The 26,974-nt window shown below is 40.8% G+C and overlaps 1 protein-coding gene across 5 annotated transcripts in view; it reads right to left on the bottom strand.

Annotated features, from left to right (window-relative positions):
* SPIRE1 (spire type actin nucleation factor 1) overlaps positions 1–26,974 on the bottom strand; it is a 246,510-nt gene that overhangs the window by 79,720 nt on the left and 139,816 nt on the right. For all 5 annotated transcript variants that reach the window (XM_074340400.1, XM_074340396.1, XM_074340397.1 and 2 more), the window contains exons 5-6: positions 3,962–4,039; positions 336–500 (exon numbers count right to left, since the gene is read on the bottom strand). In XM_074340400.1, coding sequence (XP_074196501.1) covers positions 336–500; positions 3,962–4,039 — 243 coding nt within the window. The remainder of the gene's footprint in view (positions 1–335; positions 501–3,961; positions 4,040–26,974) is intronic.

The raw sequence follows: 26,974 nt of genomic DNA on the forward strand, positions 1-26,974 counted from the left end.
GAAAACGTTCATAACATGTTGAATAAAAACAACAGTACAAAAAAAAGTATCCAATATTAACCCATATTGTCCAAATAAAATGTATAAAAAGAGATTAAAGGTTATAAACCAGCATATTAGGTTGGTGCAAAAGTAATTGCGGTTTTTGCAATTATTTTTAACCTTTTAAACCGCAATTACTTTTGCACCAACCTAATAGCAAAATTTCTCTCTGGGTTGTGGAATTACACATTTGTAATTTTTTTTCTTTGAGCTTTTGTATTTTCCAAGTTTCCTATAATGACCATGTATTAGTTTTATGAGAATAAGTAATTTTTAAAGTATTTGTTACTTACCATCACTTTTCGCAAAGTGTATCTTTTGGATCTAATGTCATCCATTAGCATCTCATAGGGGGTGAGCTGATATTCAATGGGCAAAGGGTTGTACTGCCGCTCTTGGACCTTCTTAAGTTTTACTCCGTTCCGCAAATCCCTCATCACCTGTACCCAGAATCGAGCCTGAAAGAACCAACAATGGAGATAAATCAATGAATGAATTTACTAGTTTACTCTAAACAGCTACAGTCATACAGAAAAAAATGAAGAGCTTGGATTACAAAACACTGAGTAAACAAAACAAAAATGATTTTAAAAATTAGATTTTAGGACAATAAAAAGTGGGTAGAAAGCTAGGAGAGAATCCACAAGCTCTAACTGCTGAGACACCTGGGTATAAGTCCTAACTCATCCATTATGATAGGCATTAATGGCCTTAATTCTTCAGGCTTCCTTATTTCTATACTCCATTATGTGGCTTTGCTCACTAAAGAGGAAGACTATGTTTCTCACACCTTCACTCTGGGTTTGGCTAAATGATTTGCTTGGCCACTGGAATAGCAGTGGGTATGATGTGACCAAAGGCTTCAAAAGCAAATGCACGATGGGCTTATTACTTGTGCTTCTATTATCACCATGAAAACATCATGCTCGGGTGGGTATGGGGCCCACTGGCATGATCACCCAGGAGAAGGATGAGACACACACAGAGCGGAGCTACTACAACTGATCTGCAGATTCATGAGCTAAATAAATGTTACCGCCTTATGCCACAGTGATTTTGTAGTGTTTGGTTACACAGGATTATTGTGACCATAGCTAATTGATACAACCACCTACTATCTATTTGCCATCCATCAAATTGCTTCACCTTTCTCAATCCTAGCTTCCTCATCAATAAAAGAAAATTGTACTTTGTAACTTGTTGAGAGGATCAGAGTTGATGTATAGTGTTCTGTACATATAAATGCTTAAAAATGACAATTTTTATGTTATTACTATCATTACACAAATTACTTAATATCAGTTTTTTTATCTACAAATAATAGCAAGTTGCCTTGTCTACACTTTAAGAGAATGAGATATAAATGAAGTCCTTATAATAATATAAAACATATTAAATATGTATGTTATTATTATACTTTAACCCTTTTGTTTTCCTGCCTATAAGCTAAGGTGTCATAGTCAGTGAAAAGTAAATCAATATGATATTTAACTGAAATATTGTAGTTAAAATTAATAAGTGGCTCAAATAGATACGTACTTAAATATATTTATTAAAAATCAAGTGATGTATTTTATAAGAATTGTCTACCCAGTATAACTCTGATTATATTTCTCAAAAACCATTTGTGATTTAAAAAATATATGTATATACCATTTCTTATTCCAAAAAGAATTTGAGGTACTTAATATTGTGGTATAGCCATTAGAACATCTTCTAAAATACTCACTTTTTAATATAGAGTCTTAGATTATGCCATTAAAGACATTCTAATGTATCCCTAAAATATTTAGCTTTCTCTCTTGGGAATGTTCTTGTCCCAAGTTCTCTATTTTTCTTACTCATTCTTTTAAGATCCAGTTCAAATATCATCTCATCTTTCAATATTGTCTCTTCTCTTGACCTCCTCAGGTTTTAAGAAAATCTGAAATACGAAACTTTGAATTCTCAAAACATAATTAGAGGATGATTACTCACATAGCTTTTGCTATAATTTATGAAAGGATTCAAACAGATTTGGTTTTTTTATAGCCAATTCTTTATGTATTATTGTTTGGCAAAAATTTTACATATGAATTTTCAGAAATTAAAGTCACAGTTATTACATAAAATAATGCACAACTGTCACTGTATATATTTCCAGAGAGTCATCATTTACCCCTTATACTACTAGGGATGATATCCTGAGATGTTTAGATTCTGACGTTCAAGATATTCTGATTCTTCCTCATTCTATTATGAATGAGGAAAGAGTGAGGAATAGACCTCACTCTTTCCTCATTCATTTTTATCTTTCTAGGTAATTCATTTTAATGGTCTTATGAGAAAGAAACTGGTGATTTGGGCAAATGTGGTTGCCTGGTTAAATGAGGTTGTCTTAAGGCAATAAATTAAAATTTTAGTTCAAGTTTATACTAGCTGTTTGCTAACTTCTGAACACTCGCAGTTATGTATTTGGCTTCAATATCCAGTAAAACAAATTTAAAAATTTATTAGCCAAGATGAAATATACCTAGAACAACATTACCAGTGTATTCTCCTATACAAAGGAAACATGACAATCAATATTATTCTAGAATGACAAATAATACTAGCTTATAAGACAATATAGGCTACTTGTATTTTAACCTTACGCTTTAATGTTCCAGATTAATATCATTGCAAATATATCAGTAAAGGTACCCTAAATAAATTAAGACTACTGTAAACAGGAAATACCCAAATGATCACAAAAAGAAGAATGGATAAACAAAATTGTGGTATGTCTATACAGGAGAATACTACTCAGCAATAAAAAAAACAAACTACTGATATAGGCAACAGTATGGATGAAATCTCAAAAGAACTGTGCTGAATGAAAGAAACCAAACAAAAACCAGTACATACTATTCAATTACACTTATACAAAATTCTAGAAAATGCAAACTAATCCATAGTGACAGAAAGCAGATCACCTGTTGCCTAGAAACTGGGGAGGAGGGAGGTAGGAAGTAGGATTACAAAGGGGTATGAGGAAACATTGGGGGTGATGGATAGGATCATTATTTTGATTGTATTGATGGTTTCATGGGTATATATGTATATACATATGTCAAAATGTATCAAATTATACTTTTTAAATATGTGCAAATTCATTTATGTTGACTATACCTTAATAAAGCTGTTAGAAAAGAATACGGCAAACAATTAAAATCTAATATACTCAAAAGTAAGTCGTTTATATCCCCCAAATTGTGCATCTTTTCCTGCTCCCTCAATTAATGATATCATTATTTATCTAGTATCTTTCATCTGAAAAGTCAGAATCCTAAAATGTTCCTTCCCAATGACACCTGGACATATCTCAATCTAACTCCATGACATTCACTGTCCTGTCCCCAAGGTCATCATGCCTGCCTGATTCTAAGTGATATATGAGGGCAGGGATTCAGAGATCTAGTACCACGCTGGAAAAACAGATAATTAACTGTGCCACATTAATAAACCGCAATGATCTATTCTAGAAATCTGTCTTCTGTATTATGAAGGCACAGACCCCATATTATTCATTCTGCATCCCCAGGATCCTAATCTAGTAACTATTTATTAAATAATGTACTAGACTATAGTTTCACAGGTTATCCTGAAACAGAGCTTAAAACTTTGACTTACATACAAGAAAGAGTATGCTAATGTATTAAAATAACCAGAAAGGTCAATGTTTTAAAATTCACTGAAATTCTCAGAAACATTGGGGTGATTCTAATAAAATCAGATAGTTTTTAAAAATTGAAAACAGATAGATCCTCAAATGTAAGACTAGGTACTCAAATTCATATAATATCAATTCATATTACAGTCCTTAACAAGCAGCATGTAAAAAACATTATGCTATTTCTTCAAAACTAAACAGAACAGAGAGAATATCCAACTATCTTACCCAGTCAGCGTTTTTCAGCTCCTCCAGGTCTGTGTTAGATTCATCGCTCTTTTCCATTTCTTGAATCTTCTTAAGATTCTACCAATTAAAAAATATATATATACTGAGGCATAAACATTTTCACTATGCTATGCAAATGAGAAATTTAACAGATAAGATACCCTCAAATATATACAAAAGTGCTATTAAAGCAAATAGTACAGATATCAGTTTCAACAGAATCAACAATTCTTCAGGGAAACTTTCCCTTACTTGATTAAGCCAAATCTTCTTACTATACAATTTCACAGTACCATAAACCTTCCTTATATAGTTCTTATCAACACTGTAATTTTACATTTGTTTGTGCCTTCCCTCTAGATTTCACGAGGCAGATTTCTGTTCTCAGAAGCTAATATTAGCATTGGCACTTTTTATGCTCAATATATATGTCAAATAACTTAATGAATACATTTCAAATTTTAGATAGATGTCATCAAAATGGCGGCGTGAGGTGAGCCTCTGTAAATCTCCCCTGGAATTTACAACTAATCGAACAACTATAATGCCACAAAGGACTCCATGCACAGCAGACAGGCAAGACGAAGAGGCCCACTACTGCATTCACCTAAAGGTGGGCGAATCAAATGAGCAGGGTAGGAGGGAAGGGAGAAGTGCAGAGACGGAGCCGCACGCGCAGGACGCAGACCTAGCTCACTGCTCTGAGCTCGCTGCATCCCGGAACTACCACAGCTGTGGGAGAGGGAAGAACTCAGACTGCTAGGGCTCCGCTTATGGCCCACAGGGCTGAGGGGGCAGCATATAATACAGCTGAACCCAATGCTCACGGCAGAGACCTCGGAGAAAAGACTGAGGGAAGAAGGCTGAAAACGGCGGTTTAAGCCCTCACCGCCGAGCAGAGAACGGAAGCCTTAGGCACTGAGACTGGCTGCCGCCCCCCTGCCCTCGTAGAGCTCGCCCCACCACCACCTGTCCGGTTCTAGAAGCGGAACAGTAGCAGTGTCAGATCAAAAGAACAGAATATTTGCTGTTCTGAGAACTGTGGACCACAGACACAGATTCGCAGCCCAAATAGTTCCAGCAAAAGGGAGGGAGCTGTGGAAACATGATCAGCTGCCACTGATCTGGGCCACCCCTAACAACTCACCCCGTCCCTGGCCCCACTTATCTGGGTGAATCCCTGCAGGAGTAAACAAAACTGCTGAAACATACGGGCTCTGAATCTGGAGCAGGCAGAGCTTTGGAACTTCAAGTCTCTCCACATACCCACACAGACACTGCGCCCTGTCACCACAGCGAACTATTAACAGAGGAGAAGCCCGTCTCCCAGGGAATCCCCCCCCCATTGTGTGAGAAGCTGGAATAGTGCAGAGAAAACATAGCACTACCGTTTGAGAGAGAAGAAAAGGCTAAGTCGGAGAGAAAATAAAACATTCTACCAACAAGTATTGGAAAACAAAAGAAAGACCTAATCCTATCAACCTGTTGCAGAAGCCGCTCCTGTACATGCCTAGGAAGAGAAATAATAAATCAGTAATTGCCATGAATAACCAAGGCAACAAGACAGCTCAGAAAGTGAAACGTTTCCAGAAAAGGCACTTAAAGATATGAAAATATGTGACATAAATGACAGAGAATTCAAGATTGCAGTTCTGAGGAAACTCAGTGACATGCAAGAAAAAACAGAAAGGTAGTTTAATGAACTCAGAAACACAATCAAGGAACAACATGAGCATTTTACAAAAGAGATTGAAATTTTAAAAAAGAACCAAATAGAATTCCTGGAGATTAAGAACTCAATAGAAGAAATTAAGAATGAAATAGCTAGCTTAGGTAGTAGAGTTGACCAGATGTAGGAAAGAATCAGTGACATCGAAGATAGAAACCTGGAAATTACAGAGATGGAAGAAGAAAGAGACTTGAGACTTAAAAGAAATGAAAGAACTCTACAAGAACGTTCTGACTCCATCAAAAAGAGCGATATAAGAACAATAGGCATACCAGACACAGAAGAAAGAGAGAAGGGAACAGAGAATATATTCACACAAATTGTCGATGAGAACATCCCAAACTTGTGGACAGAACTGGATCCTTGAAACCAAGAAGCAAATAGAACACCTAATTACCTCAATCCCAACAGGCCTTCTCAAAGGCACACTGTATTGAAGCTGTCAAAAAAAAGATAAAGAAAGAATCCTCAAGGCAGCCAGGGAAAAGAAGCCGGTAACCTATAAAGGAAAGCCCATTAGATTATCATCAGATTTTTCAGCAGAAACTCTACAAGCCAAGAGGGAGTGGAACCAAATATTCAAACTATTGAAAGAGAGAAATTATGAGCCAAGAATAATATATCCAGCAAAGATATCCTTTAGATATGAAGGAGGAATAAAGACCTTTCCAGACATACAGAAGCTGAGGGAATTTTCTAATACATGACCTGCACTACAAGAAATACTAAAGGAGGCTATTCGACCACCATCAACAGGGACAATTTGTGGCAACCAAAACATAAAAAGGGGGAGAGTAAAGGCCTGAACCGGAATATGGGAATGGAGAAAGTAAGCGTGCTGAAGAAAATGGAATACTCTAAATATCAAACTTTCTTTTACATAAACTTAAGGGTAACCACTCAAAAAAATCCAGAACTGAAATATATACTGTAATAAAAGAAGAAACAGAGGGAAACATCATAGAATACCACCACACAGAAATAATAGACAGCAACAAAAAAGCAAAGAACAATGGAGACACAGCCTTACCAGAAAACTAAAGATAGAATGACAGGAAATCCTCACATATCAATAATCACCCTAAATGTAAATGGACTGAACTCACCAATAAAAAGGCACAGAGTAGCAGATTGGATCAAAAAACTAAACCCAACCATATGCTGTCTCCAAGAGACACATCTCAGCTACAAGGACAAGCATAGACTCAAAGTGAAAGGGTGGAAATTGACACTCCAAGCAAATGGTACCCAGAGAAAATCAGGTGTAGCCATAATGATATCAGATGAAACAGACTTCAGGGTGAAAAAGATAACAAGAGACAAAGATGGACATTTCATAATGGTAAAGGGGACTATACAACAAGAAGGCATAACAGTCATCAATATTTATGCCCCCAATCAGGGAGCACCGAAATATACCAAGCAACTACTAACAGAATTAAAGGGAGAAATTGACCAAAACACAATTATACTAGGGGACTTAAATACATCATTGACAGCTATGGATAGATCATCCAAACAGAAAATAAATAACGAAATAGCAGCCCTAAATGACACATTAGATGAAATGGACATAATTGACATATATAGAGCACTTCATCCTAAAACATCAGACTATACATTCTTTTCTAGTGTACATGGAACATTCTCAAGGATAGACCATATATTGGGACATAAAATCAGCCTCAGCAAATTTAAGAAGATTGAAATCATACCAAGCATATTCTCTGATCACAAGGCTTTGAAATTGGATATCAACTGCAAAAAGAAAGCACGAAAAAACACAAATACATGGAGATTAAACAACATACTTTTAAAGAAAGACTGGGTCAAAGAAGAAATTAGAGGAGAGATCGAAAGAAACATGGAAACAAATGACAATGAAAATACATCCTACCAAAAGTTTTCGGATGCAGCGAAAGCAGTTTCAAGAGGGAAATTTATATCGTTACAGGCCTATCTCAAGAAACAAGAAAACTCCCAAATAAATAACCTCATGTTACACCTTATAGAACTAGAAAAAGAAGAACAAATGAAACTCAAGGTCAGCAGAAGAAAGGAAATAACAAAAATCAGAGCACAACTAAATGAAATAGAGAACAAAAAGACAATAGAAAAAATTAATGTGACAAAGAGCTGGTTCTTTGAAAAGATTAACAAAATTGACAAACCCTTGGCTAGACTCACTAAGATAAAAAGAGAGAAGACACTAATTAACAAAATCAGAAATGAAAAAGGGAAGTTATCACGGACACCACAGAAATACAAAGGATCATCCAAGAATACTATGAAGGACTATATGCCACCAAATTCAATAACCTAGAAGAAACGGACGAGTTCTTAGAAACATATAGCCTTCCAAGGCTGAACCATGAAGAACTGGAAAATCTAAACAGACCGATCACCGGTGACGAAATTGAATCAGTCATCCAAAACCTTCCCAAAAGCAAAAGTCTGGGAATAGATGGCTTCACTAGGAAATTCTACCAAACCTTCAAAGAGGATCTAATACCAATCCTGCTCAAATTCTTCCAAAAAAAAATTGAAGAAGGGACACTACTCCCAAACTCATTTTATGAGGCCAACATTACCCTGATAGCAAAACCTGGTAAGGACAACACAAAAAAAGAAAATCACAGGCCAATATCTCTGATGAATACAGATGCAAAAATCCTAAACAAAATTCTAGCAAATCGAATACAGCAATGCATTAAAAAGATTATTCATCACGACCAAGTGGGGTTCATCCCCGGGGCACAAGGATGGTTCAACATACGCAAATCCATCAATGTGATACATCACATAAACAAAATAAAGGACAAAAATCATATGATTATATCAATTGATGCAGAAAAAGCATTTGACAAGATACAACACCCATTTATGATTAAAACACTTAATAAAATAGGTATAGAAGGAAAATACCTTAACATAATAAAGGCCATTATGACAAACCCTCAGCTAATCTCATAATTAATGGTGAAAAACTGAAGCCCTTTACGCTACATTCAGGAACATGACAGGGCTGTCCCCTGTCACCTCTGCTTTTCAACATAGTATTGGAAGTGCTTGCCAGAGCAATCAGGCAAGAGAAATAAATAAAAGGCATCGAAATTGGGAATGAAGAAGTTAAACTGTCACTCTTTGCAGATGACATGATACTATATATAGAAAACCCTAAAGACTACACCAAAAAGCTATTAGAAACAATAAAAGAATACAGTAAAGTTGCTGGCTACAAAATCAATGTACAAAAGTCCATTGCATTCCTATATACTAACAATGAAATCTCAGAAAAAGAAATACAAAAAACAATTCCTTTTGCTATTGCAGCAAAAAGAATAAAATACCTAGAAATAAACTTAACCAAGGATGTGAAGGACCTATATGCTGAAAACTATAAGACATTTTTGAAAGAAATTGAAGAAGACACAAAGAAATGGAAAGACATTCCATGCTCACGGATTGGAAGAATCAACATAGTTAAAATGGCCATATTACCCAAAGCAATATACAGATTTAATGCAATCCCCATCAAAATTCCAATGGCATTTTTAAAAGAAATAAAACAAAAAAATCATCAGATTTGTTTGGAACCACAAAAGACCCCGAACGGCCAAAGCAATCTTAAGAAAATAGAACAATGCTGGAGGTATCACACTCCCTGACTTTAGCTTGTACTACAGGACAACAATAATCAAAACAGTGTGGTATTGGCAGAAAAACAGACACATAGACCAATGGAATAGAATTGAAAACCCAGAAATAAAACCACATAAATATGGGCAGATAATTTTTTCACAAAGAAGCTAAAAACATACAATAGAGGAAAGACAGCCTCTTCAATAAATGGTGCTGGGAGAATTGGATAGCCATGTGCAAAAGAATGAAACTGGACTGCTATCTGTCACCATGTACCAAAATTAATTCAAAATGGATCAAAGACTTAAGCATAAGACCTGACACAATAAACTGCATAGAAGAAAACATAGGTACTAAACTTATGGACCTTGGGTTCAAAGAGCATTTTATGAATTTGACTCCAAAGGAAAGGGAAGTAAAAGCTAAAATAAACGAATGGGACTATATGAAACTTAAAAGCTTCTGCACAGCAAAAGAAACCATCGACAAAATAAAGAAGCAACCAACTGAATGGGAGAAGATTTTTGTAAACAGTGCCTCTGATAAGGGTCTAATATCCAAAATATATAAGGAATTCATGAAACTCAACAACAAAAAAACAAACAACCCAATTGAAAAATGGGCAGACGACCTGAAGAGACATTTCTCCAAGGAGGACATACAAATGGGAAATAGACATATGAAAAATGCTCAACATCACTAATCATCAGAGAAATGCAAATCAAAACCACAATGAGATATCACCTCACCCCAGTGAAAATGGCTACCATCAACAATACAAATAGTAACAAGTGTTGGAGAGGCTGTGGAAAAAAAGGAACCCTCATACACTGTTGGTGGGAATGCAGACTGGTACAGCCCCTATGGAAGGCAGTGTGGAGGGTCCTCAAAAAATTACGAATAGAATTACCATATGACTCAGCAATCCCTATCCTGGGTATCTACCCAAAAAATCTGAAAACATCTATACATAAAGACACGTGTGCTCCAATGTTCACTGCAGCTTTGTTTACAGTAGCCAAGACATGGAAACAACCAAAATGTCCTTTGATGGATGAATGGATAAAGAAGTTGTGGTATATATACACAATGGAATACTATTCGGTGGTAAGAACAGATGATATAGGAACATTTGTGACAACATGGATGGATCTTGAGAGTATGATGCTAAGCAAAATAAGTCAGACAGAAAAAGCAGAGAACCATATGGTTTCACTGATATGTGGTATACAAACCAAGAACAACAAAAGAACAAGACAAACAAATGAGAAACAAAAACTCATAGACACAGACAATAGTTTAGTGGTTAACAGAGGGTAAGGGGGGGTGGGGGTGGGAGATGAGGGTAAGGGGGATCAAATATATGGTGATGGAAGGAGAACTGACTCTGGGTGGTGAACACACAATGGGATTTATAGATGATGTAATACAGAATTGTACACCTGAAATCTATGTAATTTTACTACCAATTGTCACCCCAATAAATTTTTAAAAATTTCAAATTTTAAAATATCTTTTATTTATTTTTAATATGACACAAGTGTATACTCGTATATTGCAAAATGGTTACCACAATAAGCACTTCATCATCTCACTTAAGTACCTTTTATTTTTAATGGTGAGAACATTTAAGATCTACTCTCTTCGTAAGTTTCAAGTATACAATACAGTGTTGTTAACTATAGTCAACATGCTGTATATTAGATCTCCAGAATGTATCCATCATATAACTGGAAATTTGTGCCCTTTTTAAATTGCATTAATTCTTCATATGCATTGTTTAAAAATTCCTGATAGGTAAAACATATGTTAATTTTAAATTTGTGTTATACCATTCCTTCTCACAATAATTTAATCCTAATATAGTTTACATTTTGCGAAGCCTATCTGCCTGACTGCATTTGGACTACACGTAAATGTACTGTGTGAAACCTAGCTTGTTTTCTGTGAAAATAAAGAATACTTGACATGAACCATTTCGAAACCATTTATTTTTAGCTTCTCAACATCTCAGATTAACGATGTGCAAAATGAGAATACCACCATCTGATTTTTTGTACTTAATAACGTATATGAGTATTACTACAGAAAGTATAATAAAATAACTTTGACTTGAAAAAAAGGTGGTATGAATAATGCATTATTTCTTCTCTCCCTAGGAAAGAAATTAGAGGACAAAAAGTATTTCTGATTGTTTCAGAATGTGTTTTCATAATTTTTAAAAAGAAAAGTCAGGTTTCCTGTTTGAGACTATCTAATAAGACACTTGCCACTCTGAGCCATGGCCTTATCTAAGTTACCCTCTTTGGGTCTCCTGTTCCTCACCTTTAAAAGGAAGACATTACCATCTACCTCACAATGTTGTATTTAAAATATAATTAGTTAAAATATAATTTTACAGCCTCTGAGGTAAAGCAACTACCAAAACATTCATATCCTAATTGTCCTCTGTACTGCCCCAGCCCCATGCCCTATTCCTCATCTAGCGTCTTGTTCTTTTCCAGTGGTCCTGGCCCCTGCTCTTGGCTGCAGTAGGGTGCTAGGACAATAATAAGGGCAGCTAACAAGAGCTAAGCCTTTAGGCAACCATCATTTAACCCCAACCATAACCTATGTTACCAAAAACTAACTGACCAGCCTGGGGTCCCTCAAAGGTGAGTGATGGAGCAGGAGTGAAGCAGGTAGAAGTGGCACCAGGGTCTCAGAAATGAGATAAGACATGGAAGGGAAAGCAGATAATGAGAAGAGTGGTTCTGTTGGGAACATAAGCATCCTGATGCTACCCCCAGTGGCTTAAATAACTCTTAGAAAACAGCTAGATAAAGTTCTACTTTATTTTTGCTAAAATAAATATGTATGAATTGATATGTTACACAAGGAAAAAAGAATAGAAGTCATGACTTTTAACTAAGCTTTGCAGATAAGGGGTAGTTAAAATCTGGTGTTATATTATGTCAGAATCTCAGAAATAATCATTATTACTAAATTTGGACTCTCAGTTTTCTACCTTTAAGGATGTATCAGATCTACTTGTATACACAATATTTCTAATATTCAAAATCCCTAATCTTTTGCTAGGGATTACTAGATATCTTTTTAAAAAATCTATGATGATTGGGGTGGGAGATGAAGGTAAGGAGGATCAAATATATGGTGATGGAAGGGGAACTGACTCTGGGTGGTGAATACACAATGGGATTTATAGATGATGTAATACAGAATTGTATGCCTGAAATCTATGTAATTTCACTAACAATTATCACCCAATAAATTAAAAAAAAAGTCTATGATGATTTAAAGTCATCATTTTCAACCCCAGTCCATAATCTTCATGAAATATCAAAATCAGTATTGAGCAGGTAGGAGACCAAAAAGGGGAGGTGTACCCTGTTTACTGTGTTCCTCTGATGACTATAACCCAGGCTCCATCCCGAAAAGAATTAAAATATGCATGCATTATTCTGTTGACAAGAAGAGCCTTCCTTCTACTTTTTTTATAATTAAAATGATGAAAGAAAAGAGATTTAGGAGGTGAACTGCCTCTGGGTACCCTGGGACTTTCTCAGGCCATATGTGACATCTATCAGCAGCAGTACTCTCACCTCTCCCCACCCAAAAAATGAGAACTGAGAATAAGTACCTCACCTCTAATCCTTCCCACTCCAGCTGTAAGGCATTTGCACTGACTGTTCTCCCACTAGAATGCTTTACCCAGATATCCACATCGCTAATTCCCACACATCCTTCTCATTCTTGCTCAAATGTCACCTTCTCAATGTGGCCTACCCTGTCCATCCTATAAAATGCCAAGCCCCACACCAGCCACTAGTAACTCCCCAGTCTACCTTTTTCCAAACTTCATCCTGCCTTCTAACAGTGCCTATGACTTAATATGTTTATGGTATGCCTCTCCCTGTTAGATTGTAAGCTTCATGAGGAATTTTGATGTAATAGTTCACTGTGGGCTCCTCAAATCTCCAGAACAGTGCCTTGCACTTAGGAGGTGCTTAGCAAATATTTGTTAAACGAGTGAGTTAAGATACTTTCAAACAAGAATGTTCAAATACTTAAATTTATTCAATAGCTCTTATCAACTCAACCTTAATAAGAGGAAGCCCAATCAAAGGGAAAATTATTCAGAGGAAAATCTGTATATTCTTCTCTAAATTCAGAATCCCCTGGAGGAATAGGGAAGAGAAATCTTACCTATGCTACACAGAAACTTCTGCTCTACACTTCAGAAAAGTAAATATGCAATACAAGCTCACGTTACACATTTAAGTGTCTCATTCAGTCAACAGACGGTAAGATATGAAGACAAACAACCAAAAAAATGCAGGCCTAATAAGACAGAAAAATTACAGGCAGTCAGGAAAATGGTCGAGGTAGATGGGATTGAAGAAGAAAACATAACAAAGCCAGAGGAAATAACTATTCAAGCCACAGGGCTCTCAGAGTAAAACTCAGGTGTAGAGGGGCTTGTAACAAAGCCAAACTAAAAAGCCTGTGAAAGCCCATGTACAGGGGAAGGGCCAATCAGCTTGTAGTTAACAATTTTAAACTACAGAGAATATGTGTAGCCTGAAGAGAAAAGGTAACAGCCCCTTGTCAATCACAGGTGTCAATCAAGTGGTCCCACACCTGGACAAAGACAGCCCATCCCAAATAAAACCCTCAGGTTTAAAACGCTTTTTTGAGCCTTGCTTTTGCTCAGGGCCTGCTCCAAACCCTGTGGAGTATACTTTTTCTCCTAATAATGCCACCTTTGAGCCTTTCGGCCTTTTGCCCCCTTTTTGCCTTTCCTTTCCTTGGGGCCCACTCCAAACTCTTTGGAGTGTACTGTATGTACCTTTTAAAAATGGCCCTTGAGCCACTGCTTTCTGCCCGTGCCCGCTTCTACCGCTTTGAAGTATCCTTTTACTTCTAATAAACTGCTCTTTCACTATGTTACCTCAGTATCTCGTTCAATTCTTTGCTTGAGATGTCAACCACCTGGACACTATGTCAAGGTGGGCCCAACCCCTGGGAATGTAATAGCGAAGTTTCCCAGTTATCCTCCCTGAGGCCCGGGTTCGACCCCGGTGTGATAGCCAAGCCCGAACTTCTCACTGAGAAGGGCCCACTCTCCAGTAACACTAATTCCACACAGGAGTAATGAAATAAATAATTATAGTACTAAACAGGTCAACAAGATTCAATCAGCATCAAAATAAAATAGTTTGAAACCTTAATACTTGAGAAAATCAAGTATATATACATGAACCAACATTCTAATAATACACCTTTCCCTGTCCATAACCAAGAGTGCATGTCCATTTTAAACTAAGTTCTTTCTGTTATATTTCCATGTTGTCTAAAGGCTGATTCCACAGCAAGAACTCCATTGTTTAGCCAAAAATCTATAAACCGAAAGATAATTTAAAAAAAGCTGAAATCTGTGTATGAGGGTTTTTTTTCCACAGCCTCTCCAACACTTGTTATTATTTGTCTTGTTGATGATAGCCATTCTAACTGGTGTGAGGTGGTATCTCATTGAAGGGGGGCGGAGGCTGGTAGATGAGGGTAAAAGGGATCAAATATATGGTGATGGAAGGAGAACTGACTCTGAGTGGTGAACACACAATGTGATATACAAATGATGTACTACAGAATTGTACACCTGAAACCTATATAACTTTACTAACCACTGTGACCCCAAGAAACTTTAAGAAAAAAAAGCTGAAAACATGATGGAGAAACTAATCTTTACAAGCCTTTATTGTTTTTTAAATTTTCCATTGGTCTCTAGGTCCTTTTAAGATCAAAACAGGAAAAGGCAAGACAAATGGTACAGATACAGTAGAAGATGGAGGTCTTTGATAAGATGAAAATGTTTATCGTTCTGTTTTTTATTCCTATTGCTACTACCACAAAGTTGACTGTAGTAGATCTCTAAATTGTTCTTTCTGCTTCAGTTTCTTCCTCATTTGGCTTATTTTCTCAATCCTCTATGATGGGTTCCCAGTGTCTCTGCTGTAGCCCTTGAACTGGGGACCTATGGTCAAACAGTACAGGGATATGCCAGGAAGCATTTATAATGACAGATAAAAACATGACACATTTCACTGGAGTTAATTTTACTCAAAAATAATGTAATAGATGCTGTAGCAATATGCCCAAGTCTACCCCCCACCCCCCACCCAAGGCTTTCAGGCATGAAGGGTCTTCCACTGGCTGCAGGAGGTGCTGTTTACTCATAGACTAATCCCTCCCCAGGAGCTACATTCAACACTCCCCACAGAGAGCTGCCTGGCCAAGGTGAAGCCCCAGTCACTGGTCTGTGTGGAAGCACATGGGTCAGGCCCCCTGGCCTCAATTTCGGACATCTCTGAAGAGCCATCCCAGCTTCTGAGCTTTCTTGGCTCAGCCAAGGCCTGTTGCCCTACACCATAATTCATTTTTCCCTCTCCCCTCACAGGTGTTCCCAAAAGCAGTACTCAAATTTTACCTGTTTCCTAGGGGAACTCAATCCACATATGGAACACTTAAAAAATATTACAACAGATACAAACATATAAAATAAAACTTATATGAATTTTAAAGGTACAATTTATTATTTCAAAGACATTTTGATATGCACTGAATTCCATATATATCACTCCGTGGGTATCCACTGTTTTTGCCTAGAAGGATGAGACAGGGTGTCATGCGGGGAGACCTGCGGGGTCTCTGCTCCCGCTCCCCATACAAGAACGCAGGATATGGTGAGGCCAAAAAGGAACACCCACGGAGCCATAGGTAGGGGAGTCATACCACTACGGTCTCACTGGAGGCTGGGTTCACTGGACGTGCGACCTGCTGTTCGTTTTGTCTGCAACCCACCGACGACTCTCTTTCACTCTCCTCCCTAGCGTAGCCACAGCAGTTATATTAGTGGCCAATGGCTCACTGGTTACAGCTGACGGCCAACTAGCCACAGCTGATGGCCATGCAATCACAGTTGGCCATTTACTACCTGAGCCAACACCTTTCTATGTGAGGCCGAGAGCCTGGAAACTACTTTCTGGGGCTCTGCCCCCACACTCCACCCCTACAGGCTCTCGCCTCACAATCTACGAGACAAGCGTCTTCCGCGAGGGGCCCTGTGCGAGGAGCCTGAAGGTGAATGCAATATCCTGGACACAGCCAGGCTCTCTGGGCACAGCCAGGGTTTCTCAGGGCACCACCAGTGCTTCTGGGCACGGCCAGACTTCCTGGACTTCTTAGGGTACCACCTGTCTTCCCGGACACAGCCAGGGTTTCTCAGGGCACCACCAGTGCTTCTGGGCACGGCCAGACTTCCTGGACTTCTTAGGGTACCACCTGTCTTCCCGGACACAGCCAGGGTTTCTCAGGGCACCACCAGTACTTCTGGGCACAGCCAGACTTCCTGGACTTCTTAGGGTACCACTAGTTTCCCCGGGCACAGCTAGGATTTCTCAGGGCACTACCACTCTCTGTGGGCACAGCCACACTTCCTGGACACAGCCAGGGCTCTCAGGGCACTGCTACTCTCTCTGGGAACAGCCCGACTTCCTGGGCACAGCCAGGGTATCTTCAGGGCTCAGCCAGACTTCCTGGACTCAGCCAGGGCTCTCAGGGCACTGCCACTCTCTCTGGGAACAGCCCGACTTCCTGGGCACAGCCAGGGTATCTTCAGGGCACAGCCACACTTCCTGGACTCAGCCAGGGCTTTCAGGGCACTGCCACTCTCTGTGGGCACAGCCACACTTCCTGGACACAGCCAGGGCTCTCAGGGCACCCTGCTGGAACAACAGCGACTCACAATCAAGGTGCTTACATATTCTCAATGGCGGCCAGTCAAGAGACAAAAGCAAATATCCCCCAGTTCCACTAACAACAGTTCCCAAACAAACAGTCAAGCGGTCCATTAAATTAGGGATGGAAAGCAATTCCCCATAGTCCATAGTCATTTCTCCAGGGCTGTCCTGGGGTGAAGGACGACCTTGACCTCACCCTTATCTCCCACGGAGGACTCAGCAAGCGTTACCTCCTGGGACTATAAGTCCTGCATCCGGGCTGCCTGAGCAGGAATTTCCCCGGCCCACAGGGCTGCAACGACCTTCGCTTTCTCCGGCCTGTGCTGGTTGGGGAACCGTCCACATCTTTCCACCTCTCCACGGGGCTCCATCTCTGCAGCAGCTGCACGGCTTTTCCTGTGCTGGTGGGAGAACCGTCCACGTCCTCCCACCCCTCCACGGGGGTCCAGCTCTCCGGCAGCTGCTCCTCCTGGTCTTCCTCAGACTCACGTACAAACTGCTCCACCGCACTTCGGAGAGCTTTGGCTGGCACCATACCCTGCTCGCTGCGCCATTTGTCGTGCGGGGAGACCCTGCTCGCTGCGCCATTTGTCGTGCGGGGGACCCTGCTCGCTGCGCCATTTGTCAGGCGGGGGACCCTGCTCGCTGCGCCATTTGTCATGGGGGAGACCCTGCTCACAGCGCCATTTGTCGTGCGGGGGACCCTGCTCGCTGAGCCATTTGTCGTGCAGGGCGGCCTGCGGGGTCTCTGCTCCCGCTCCCCATACAAGAACGCAGGATATGGTGAGGCCAAAAAGGAACACCCACGGAGCCATAGGTAGGGGAGTCATACCACTACGGTCTCACTGGAGGCTGGGTTCACTGGACGTGCGACCTGCTGTTCGTTTTGTCTGCAACCCACCGACGACTCTCTTTCACTCTCCTCCCTAGCGTAGCCACAGCAGTTATATTAGTGGCCAATGGCTCACTGGTTACAGCTGACGGCCAACTAGCCACAGCTGATGGCCATGCAATCACAGTTGGCCATTTACTACCTGAGCCAACACCTTTCTATGTGAGGCCGAGAGCCTGGAAACTACTTTCTGGGGCTCTGCCCCCACACAGGGATTCTAAGGGCGGCACTAAATCTTCTATTGTGAGATTTGGACCTCTAGTATAATTTGAATTAACAAGTGTAATTTAGCTTGGCAGTTAGCTTGGGGCTTTTTGAAAGCTTTCATTTCTTTACTTCCTTTCTGCCAAATGTTAATGATTCTGTTTCTTATATATTTACTATGCAGACCAGTTTCAATGTTTCTATTTACTTTGGCCCAGTGCTGGCCCTGGGACTTGGGAAAGGTTTTGCATCTGTATGGGAACCACTCCTGTCTCCAATTTAAATCTACATAACATATGCAAAGGTTTCCATAGCCAGCTTAACTGTACCTTCCCCCACCACAACGGAACAGAAAATTCCACTACAGGCTGAAGAAATTAACATCCTGCTTAGAAAACATAAAACTTGAGACTAAATAAAGGCTCGGAGCAGTAGTTTCCAGCAGACCTTCCCCAGCTGATGTTCCTCTTACTTTAATAAATCTTCTGTACTTCTACCTGCCTCGTGAATTCCTTCCTGACCCCGAGCAAGCAGCCACAAGGTAGAACCACTTTCCCTCCCTTCCTTTGATCCAGATCCTTCTTTCTGTAGGGAAAGCATCCCCCAGGGTTTGAGTAGGGCTGAGCCCATGCCTAGCACCTCAACTCCTATTCAACAAGGGTGAGGATACCATCTGGACCAACCAGCGCAGCCCATCTTCCCAGCTACAGTGACGGGTTCCCAAGTGGGAACATAACTCCCTATCTTCCTCTAAGACTTTTCTGCCCCAATTAACAGAAAAGACTTTCTGCTGGAGTTACTAAACTGAGAAAATGTGAAACTTGGGCTGCAGACTATCAACTTACCTGCCTTTTAGTAAGAGCCTGTTCTAGGTATGGTGAAAGAGAAAGCCAGCCCTGACTACAGGGTTTGAGATTCTGTATCCAACTGTGCCTAAAGCTAGCTGTATACCCTTAGACTTCCCAATTATGTGAGCCAATAAATCCTGCCTCACTCCACCCATGCTAATTTGACTGGATTTCTGGCACTTGCAATGGAAACAGTTATGATTTATTAATATGTCCCCTTAGTCCAGAAATATGAGTTGATACTTCTTTGTCTTAGGGATACTCTGGTGGAACAGTATGCAAAACATATGGCCTCTTTTCTATCCAACCTTAATTTTCACTATTCTCTGACACATTTCTGACTAAATGCAGTCAGGATGACCTCACTATTACACCTTTACACATCTCTAACCTTAATTGTACTGTGATAAAATCCCTAACTCTCTGCTACTAAGAAAAACCATTTACTCTTTATAATACTGAAGATAATTTCAATGAATGGTCCAAAAATTTCACGTTTCTTTATTTTTCTGAACAGTAGCACAAATTGCAGTTCAGATACTTTCCTAGCTGTGTGACTTTGGACACATTATTAAACTGCTCTGATCCTCAGTTTGATTTAACATCTGTAAAATGCAGAAAACTACCTTTTGGAATTCATTAATATTACATAAAATAATACTGGAGAAATACAGCATGCAGCCTGGCTCGTACTAAGCATGCAGTAGGTGTTAGCTTTATAAGCCAATCAATATCCATGAGGATTTGACTGTGAACACTTTTACTCCGTCACAAAAATAGTGTATTATTTTACCAACTAAGACCTCTTTCTAGCCTCTTCATGAAATAAAAATCCCAACTCAGCAATAAATCAATATAAAATAGTTGAGAATCTGTGAATACCATAATTGAACAAGTTTGAACAAATGTGCAACTAGAAATGCCAGGTTTTCTCATTAGCAGCAAAAACAAATGAGTTACTTGAAAGTAAATTACAGACTTTTCTAATTTTAGAGATAAGCTTCTGTCAATCATTTTCTAGCTTCTGAATAAATTTTTTTGCTTGCACAAATGTAATAACAGATGCCAACCTATGTTTGGAATATGGTGAGAAAGTTCTAATTGAGAGCACCCACATGGCAATTAACTCTCCCCATTTCTGACATAACCATTCTCAAGCTAGTAATTAGAACTGCTCCATGCCAACATTGTCAGTTCCTGGCATGTTAAAAATAAAATACATAAAATTTACTCTGTGAATCACCAGGATATCAAATGCTCAGATAATAATTTTAATTTATTTGTATAGGTTCAACATAATCTCACATATAAGTGCCTCTTTTTAGATTAAACCACCCTTACAAATGCACTCATGTATTAAAATATTTTAATAACAGCATTTTAACGATCACTATTTTTCTCCATATTGTTAACATTTGTCATTTAATAGTATTCCCCTATGCAATGGGTACACGTTTTCTGTTAGAAACTTTTAAATGTTAAAAATGAATATGTTTCAATAAGCTTGAACAAAGCTTTTTTTATTCAGTTAAACTATGCTAGCGAGAAGGTCCACGATGGTGGATTAGGTAAACGCTATGCCTACCATATGCCAGGATCACACCAGTTATAAATAAATTATAGAACAGTCAACCTCAGGAATCGTTGAGATAGAAAAATTATACGCAGTCAGGAAAATGGCCGAGGTAGATGGGGTGTGGGGGAAGAGCCCCAGAAAGTAGTTTACAGGCTCTCGGCCTCACGTGGAGGAGTGCTGGCTCGGGTAGTAGATGGCCGTCAGCTGTGGCTGATTGGCCGTCAGCTGTAGCCAGTTAGCCAATTAGCCGCTAATATAACTGCTGCGGCTACGGAGGAGAAGAGAGGAGAATGGGGCCTAGCAAGAAGATGGCGGCTGGGCTGGCAAGTGTGGATGGCGGTTTGCGGACAGTGTGGATCCAGCCTCCAGTGAGAGTATAGTGCCGCCAGAGAGAATATAGTGGTATGACTCCCCCATCTATGGCTCCGTGGGTGTTCCTTTTTGGCCTCACCATATCCTGCGTTCTTGTATGGGGAGCGGGAGCAGAGACCCCGCAGGCTGCCCCGCACAACATGGGGTTAAAGGGGAAAGCATAACAAAGCCAGAGAAAATAACTTTATTCAAGCTGCTGGATCATCAGAGTATAAAGCCCAGGTGTAGTGGGGTGGGGGCCATTTAGCTTGTAACAAAGACATTCAAGCTGAAAAGCCAGCCAAAACTCTTAGCCCAGGTACAGGGGAAGGGCCAATCAGCTTGTAGTTAACAAGTTCCAACTGCAGAGAACATGCGCAGTCTGAAGGGATAAGATAATAGTCCCTTATCAATCACAGGTGTCAATAACGCGGTCCTACACCTGGAGAGGAACAGCCCATCCCAAAAAAAAACCCCACACTCCTGTGAGCCATGCCTTTTTGAGCCTTGTTTTGCTCCGGACCCGCTCTAAACTCTTTGGAGTGTACTTTCTCTTTTAATAATGGCCCTTGCGTCACTGCTTTTTGCCAGGGCCCGCTTCTATTCCTTTGAAGTGTACTTTGTTCCCTAATAAACTGTTCTTTCACTACTTTACCTCGGTATCTCATTCAATTCTTCGCTGAGATGCCAAGAACCTGGACACTGCATCAAGGAGGGCCCACTCTCCGGTAACATATTTCAGCCAGGAGCAGCCCGCCGCTTCTCTGATGCCTGGCTCTGCGCTACCCCCTCCCCCCCCAGCTTGTTACTGCAGCAGCAACCCAGGGGAGGGGCGACAAGAGCTCGCATCCGCTGCCCAGTTGCCGCTAGCCACTGTAGCCACCGCAGCCACTGCCAGCAGCACCCATGCTCCCGTATCCACCTCTAAATCCATTTTTCTAGCTTACACTTTCACGAGCCTTTCTCTTATGCCTGTTCTCTTACACTTTTGCAATATACTACTCCTGCTTAAACCTTGCTTGCCTCTCCGGATCTCTGTTTCCATTCTTTGGTAGCAGTGGGATCACATTCCCCGGGAAAATACATGAGGCTCCTAATTCATTTTGGCGAGTCAGCTAAGAGTAGCTGCCCAGACATCAGGATCCTAATTCATCACCTGAAGACTAGCGGCACAGAAGCCCTATAACTAAGGATACACAGAAGAGGCCATGTGGAGACTGATAGGAGGGGCAGAGACACAAGATGGGCTGACCCCAAACCCACAGATAGTGGTTGAACACCGGGAGGGACACCTTGGTGGAGGTCCTCCCAGAAGAGGGAGGGGTATGATGCTGGGCTCCCCTGTGCCTGGAAGGGGAATTCCCACAACATCTGGTAGTGAAAATCAGCAAGGACCCCCTCCCCCATCCTGGTGAGACAGAAGGTGGCTGGATACCCAGGCGCCTTCTTAGAGAGTCTGCACACAGACTCGCTCGCTTGCAAACACCTCGTCTCTGGTGGAAGGGCAGCAACTTGAAAGGTGCCACAGACATATAGGGAAAGACTGAGTTGTGTGTCTTCAGAGTGAGGGCTAGAGGGACAGCTGCAATTATCCCTGTGTGGAGCCTGACACATGTGTACACTAAAAGAGGGTGCCATCTTTTCTATGTTGAACCCTCCCACAAAGGCCAAATCTGAGACTGTACTGGTCTGGTAAAATCCGCACGTGCATACCACCTTAGTGACACTCTAGGTCCCCATTTCCCACAGCTAGTACTGCATAGCCCAGAACACTCTTGACTACTGAGTGCCCAACCCCATTCCACAAGCTAGGAAAGCCTTTTATAGCAGTGGAAACTCTGCAGCAGCTTGGGAAACTTTAACATTGGACAGTGACCCATAACCTGTGCCATAGCCTACCTTGGGCAGGTCACAAGGACCTGCAGGCTGGAGGCGAGGGGTGGCTGGCTGTGGTGTTCTCAGAGCACTTTTGCTATGTGGTCACGGGCCCAGCACCAGTGCAAGAACCAAAACTGCATTAACTTTGTAAAAACCGTGGGTTATGCCTCATGACTTCTTGGGACGCCACCCAAACTAGCTAGAGCTGTACTGCTGGGGGCACTCTCAGCACTGGACTGTCCAGCCCCGCCCCACAAGCCAACCAAGCCTTTTACAGCAGCAGACTGCCTGAGGCAGCCTGAGAAGCTTTTGGTGGTGGGCAGTGACCCAAAACCTACGCCATAGCCTCTCTTGAGTACCTCTCATGAATTTGCAAGCCTGAGGATAGTGGGGGTATCACGGTTACAAGCCAGGCACTGCCCTGGGGCGAGTGGTGGCTGGCAGTGCTGTTCACAGGGCGCTTTGTGAAGTGGTCCCAGGATGGACACTGGCACAAGAATTAAAATCACATTAACATTGTAAAAACCACCAAAAACATCTCATGACTACCAGAGAACATGCCCTGCCCGAGTAGTAATACATCGCCAAGGGCACTCTCACGGGGTCAACCTGCCAGGACAGTGCACCTAAGGAGGATCTTTCAACAGCTGCTGGCAGATAGCCAAAGGCCAATGGAGCCCCTGGGCCTTTTGCTAAGCTGCCTCAGGCCTAGTACTGGTGGCATCCAGACTGGGTTCACAGCAAGGCCACCTCCAGGTGCAGCACAGGCAGCATCCAACCACATATAGCTTTGTGGCTGCTGCCAGGTAGCCGAAGGCCAGTCACAGACAAGACTGAAATTGGCCTGCATAGAGGCACCTCCCAAAAGACACCAGAAACAACACACCCACACGCCAGTTAAAGATCACACCAGAGCAGAACTGGTTAGCCCCACAAGCAGCACAACAAAAGGGTGGTCACAATAGGCACATGAGCCCACGGGGGTGAATCCCCCTCTGAAGGGTCAGCCCACACCAGCAGCTCATACACTGTAGGCATAGCTAGTCCTCACAGTCAGTCAGCCTGGGAGTTAATCCCACCAACTGAAACACCAAAAGCAATCAAGGCTCAACAACAACAGAAGAACACACACAAACTCGCAAGGAACACTCCTGGAAGACATGCACAGGAGAACAGGGAGACTTCACCATTGCACCACAGAGGATACATACTACATAAGGCCACCCAGAAGACTGAGAGACCTAAGAGATATACCTAATACATAGAAGCAAACACAGAGAGACACCCAGAAAGACGAAACAAAGAAAGATGTCTGAAAAAAAAGAACAGGAGAAATCTCCAAAAGTAGAACAAAATAAAATGGAGGCAACCAACCTACCAGAGACAGAGTTTAAAACAATCGTTATAAGAATGCTTAAGGAACTTAGTGAGAATTTCAACAAAGAGACAGCAAACATAAAGAAGGACATAAAAACTATTGAAAAAAGAACCAGTCAGAAATAAAGAATACAATTAATGAAATGAAGAATATACTAGAAGGAATAAACAGCAGACTGGATGAAGCAGAAGATCAAATCAGTGATTTAGAAGACAAGGTAGCAAAAAAACACCCCATCAGAACAACAAAAATAAAAAATGAAAAAGGAAGATAGTTTAAGGGATCTTTAGGATAACAACATTCACATCATAGGAGTACCAGAAGGAGGAGACAGTGAGCCAGGGATTGAGAACCTATGTGAAGAAACAATGACCGAAAACTTCCCTAACTTGGCAAAGGAAACAGACATGCAAGCCCAGGAAGCACAGAGAGTCCCATATAAGATGAACACAAAAAGGCCCACACCAAAACTCATCATGGTTAAAACGGCAAAGGTTACAAAGACAAAGAGAGAACCCTAAAAGCAGCAATAGACAGACAACTAGTTACTCACAAGGGAGCTCCCAGAAACTTTGTAGGCCAGAAGGGAGTGGCAGGAAAGATTCAAAATAATGGGCCTACATCAAGACTACTCTACCCAGTAAGGCTACCATTTAAAACTGAAGGAGAGATGAAAAGTTTCCGAGATAAGAATAAACAAAAGGAGGGCCAGCCCGGTGGCTCAGGCGGTTAGAGCTCCGTGCTCTTAACTCTGAAGGCTGCCGGTTCGATTCCCACATGGGCCAGTGGGCTCTCAACCACAAGGTTGCCAGTTCAATCTCTCGAGTCCCGCAAGGGATGGTGGGCTCTGCCCCCTGCAACTAAGATTGAACACGGCACCTTGAGCTGAGCTGCCTCCCGGATGGCTCAGTTGTTGGTTGGAGCGCGGGCTCTCAACCACAAGGTTGCCAGTTCAATTCAGTTCAATTCCTCGACTCCCGCAAGGGATGGTGGGCAGCGCCCCCTGCAACTAGCAACGGCAACTGGACCTGGAGCTGAGCTGCGCCCTCCACAACTAAGACTGAAAGAACAACAACTTGAAGCTGAAAGGCACCCTCCACAAACTAAGATTGAAAGGACAACAACTTGACTTGGAGAAAAGTCCTGGAAGTGCACACTGTTCCCCAATAAAAAAAGTAAAAAACAAAAAAACAAACAAAACAAACAAACAAACAAAAAGAATAAACAAAAGGAATTAATTACTACCAACCCAGTATTACACAAAACGTTAAAAGGACTTCCTTTAGCAGAAGAAAGGAGAAAACAAACAAATGAAAATCAAAAATATGAATAATAAAATGGCAATGTACCTACTGATAATCACTATAAATATAAATGGATTAAATGTTCCAATCAAAAGACATAGGGCAACAGAATGGATGAGAAAACAAGACCCATGCAAGAGACCCATCTCAGATCCAAAGACACACAAACTGAAAGTAAAGGGATGGAAAAAGGTATTTCATGCAATGGAAACAAGAAAAAAGCTGGAGTAGCAATACTGTCTGACCTCCATACGAGGTCAGACAATTAAGTTCGCGAACTTGTTACAATGATGTTGCTAACCTTTTTTTATATCAGAGGGATTATTCATTATGAATTTGTACCAACCAGACAAACAGTTAAACAAATTTACTATTTGAAAGTGCTGAAAATTCAGGCTGTGTGAAAAAGTTAGACAACCTGAACTTTTCGCCAACAATCAACGGCTCTTGCATCACGACAATGCATTAGCTCACACGGCACTGTCTGTAAGGGAATTTTTAGCCAGTAAACAAATAACTGTTTTGGAACACCCTCCCTACTCACCTGATCTGGCCCCCAATGACTTCTTTCTTTAATTGAAGATAAAGGAAATACTGAAAGGAAGACATTTTGATGACATTCAGGACATCAAGGATAATATGATGACAGCTCTGATGGCCATTCCAGAAAAAGAGTTCCAAAATTGCTTTCAAGGGGGGACTAGGTGCTGGCATTGGTGAATAGTTTCCCAAGGGGAGTACTTTGAAGGTGATCACAGTGATTCAGCAATGAGGTATGTAGCACTTTTTCTAGGATGAGTTCGTGAACTTTATTGTCCAACCTCGTATATCAGACAAAATAAACTTTAAAATAAAGACTACAATAAGAGACAAAAAAGGACATTATATAATGATAAAGGGATCAATCCAAGAAAAGAACATAACCCTAATAAACATCTATACAGCCAACATAGGAGCACCTAAATATATAAAGCAAATATCGACCAACATAAAGGGAGAGATCAACAGTAACACAATCATAGTAGGGGACTTTAACACCCCACTGACACCAATGGACAGATCTTTCAGACAGAAAATCAACACAGAAACAGCATCCTTAAATGACACACAAGACCAGATGGATTTAATTAACATTACTAGAGCATTTTACCCGAAAGCAACAAAAATATTCATTCTTTTCAAGTGCACATGGAATATTTTTGCAAGATATACCACATGTTAGGCAACAAAACAAGTTTCAATAAATTTACAAAGACTGAAATCATATTAAGCATCTTCTCTGCCGACAATGGTATGAAATTAGAAATCATTACAAGAAAAAAACTGAAAAACACACAACCATATGGAGGCTAAATAACATGCTACAACATAATGAATGGGCCAACAATAAGATCAAAGAAGAAATCAAAAGA

Source organism: Rhinolophus sinicus, linkage group LG09 (assembly GCF_036562045.2).
Source record: "Rhinolophus sinicus isolate RSC01 linkage group LG09, ASM3656204v1, whole genome shotgun sequence".
NCBI classification, from domain to species: domain Eukaryota; kingdom Metazoa; phylum Chordata; class Mammalia; order Chiroptera; family Rhinolophidae; genus Rhinolophus; species Rhinolophus sinicus.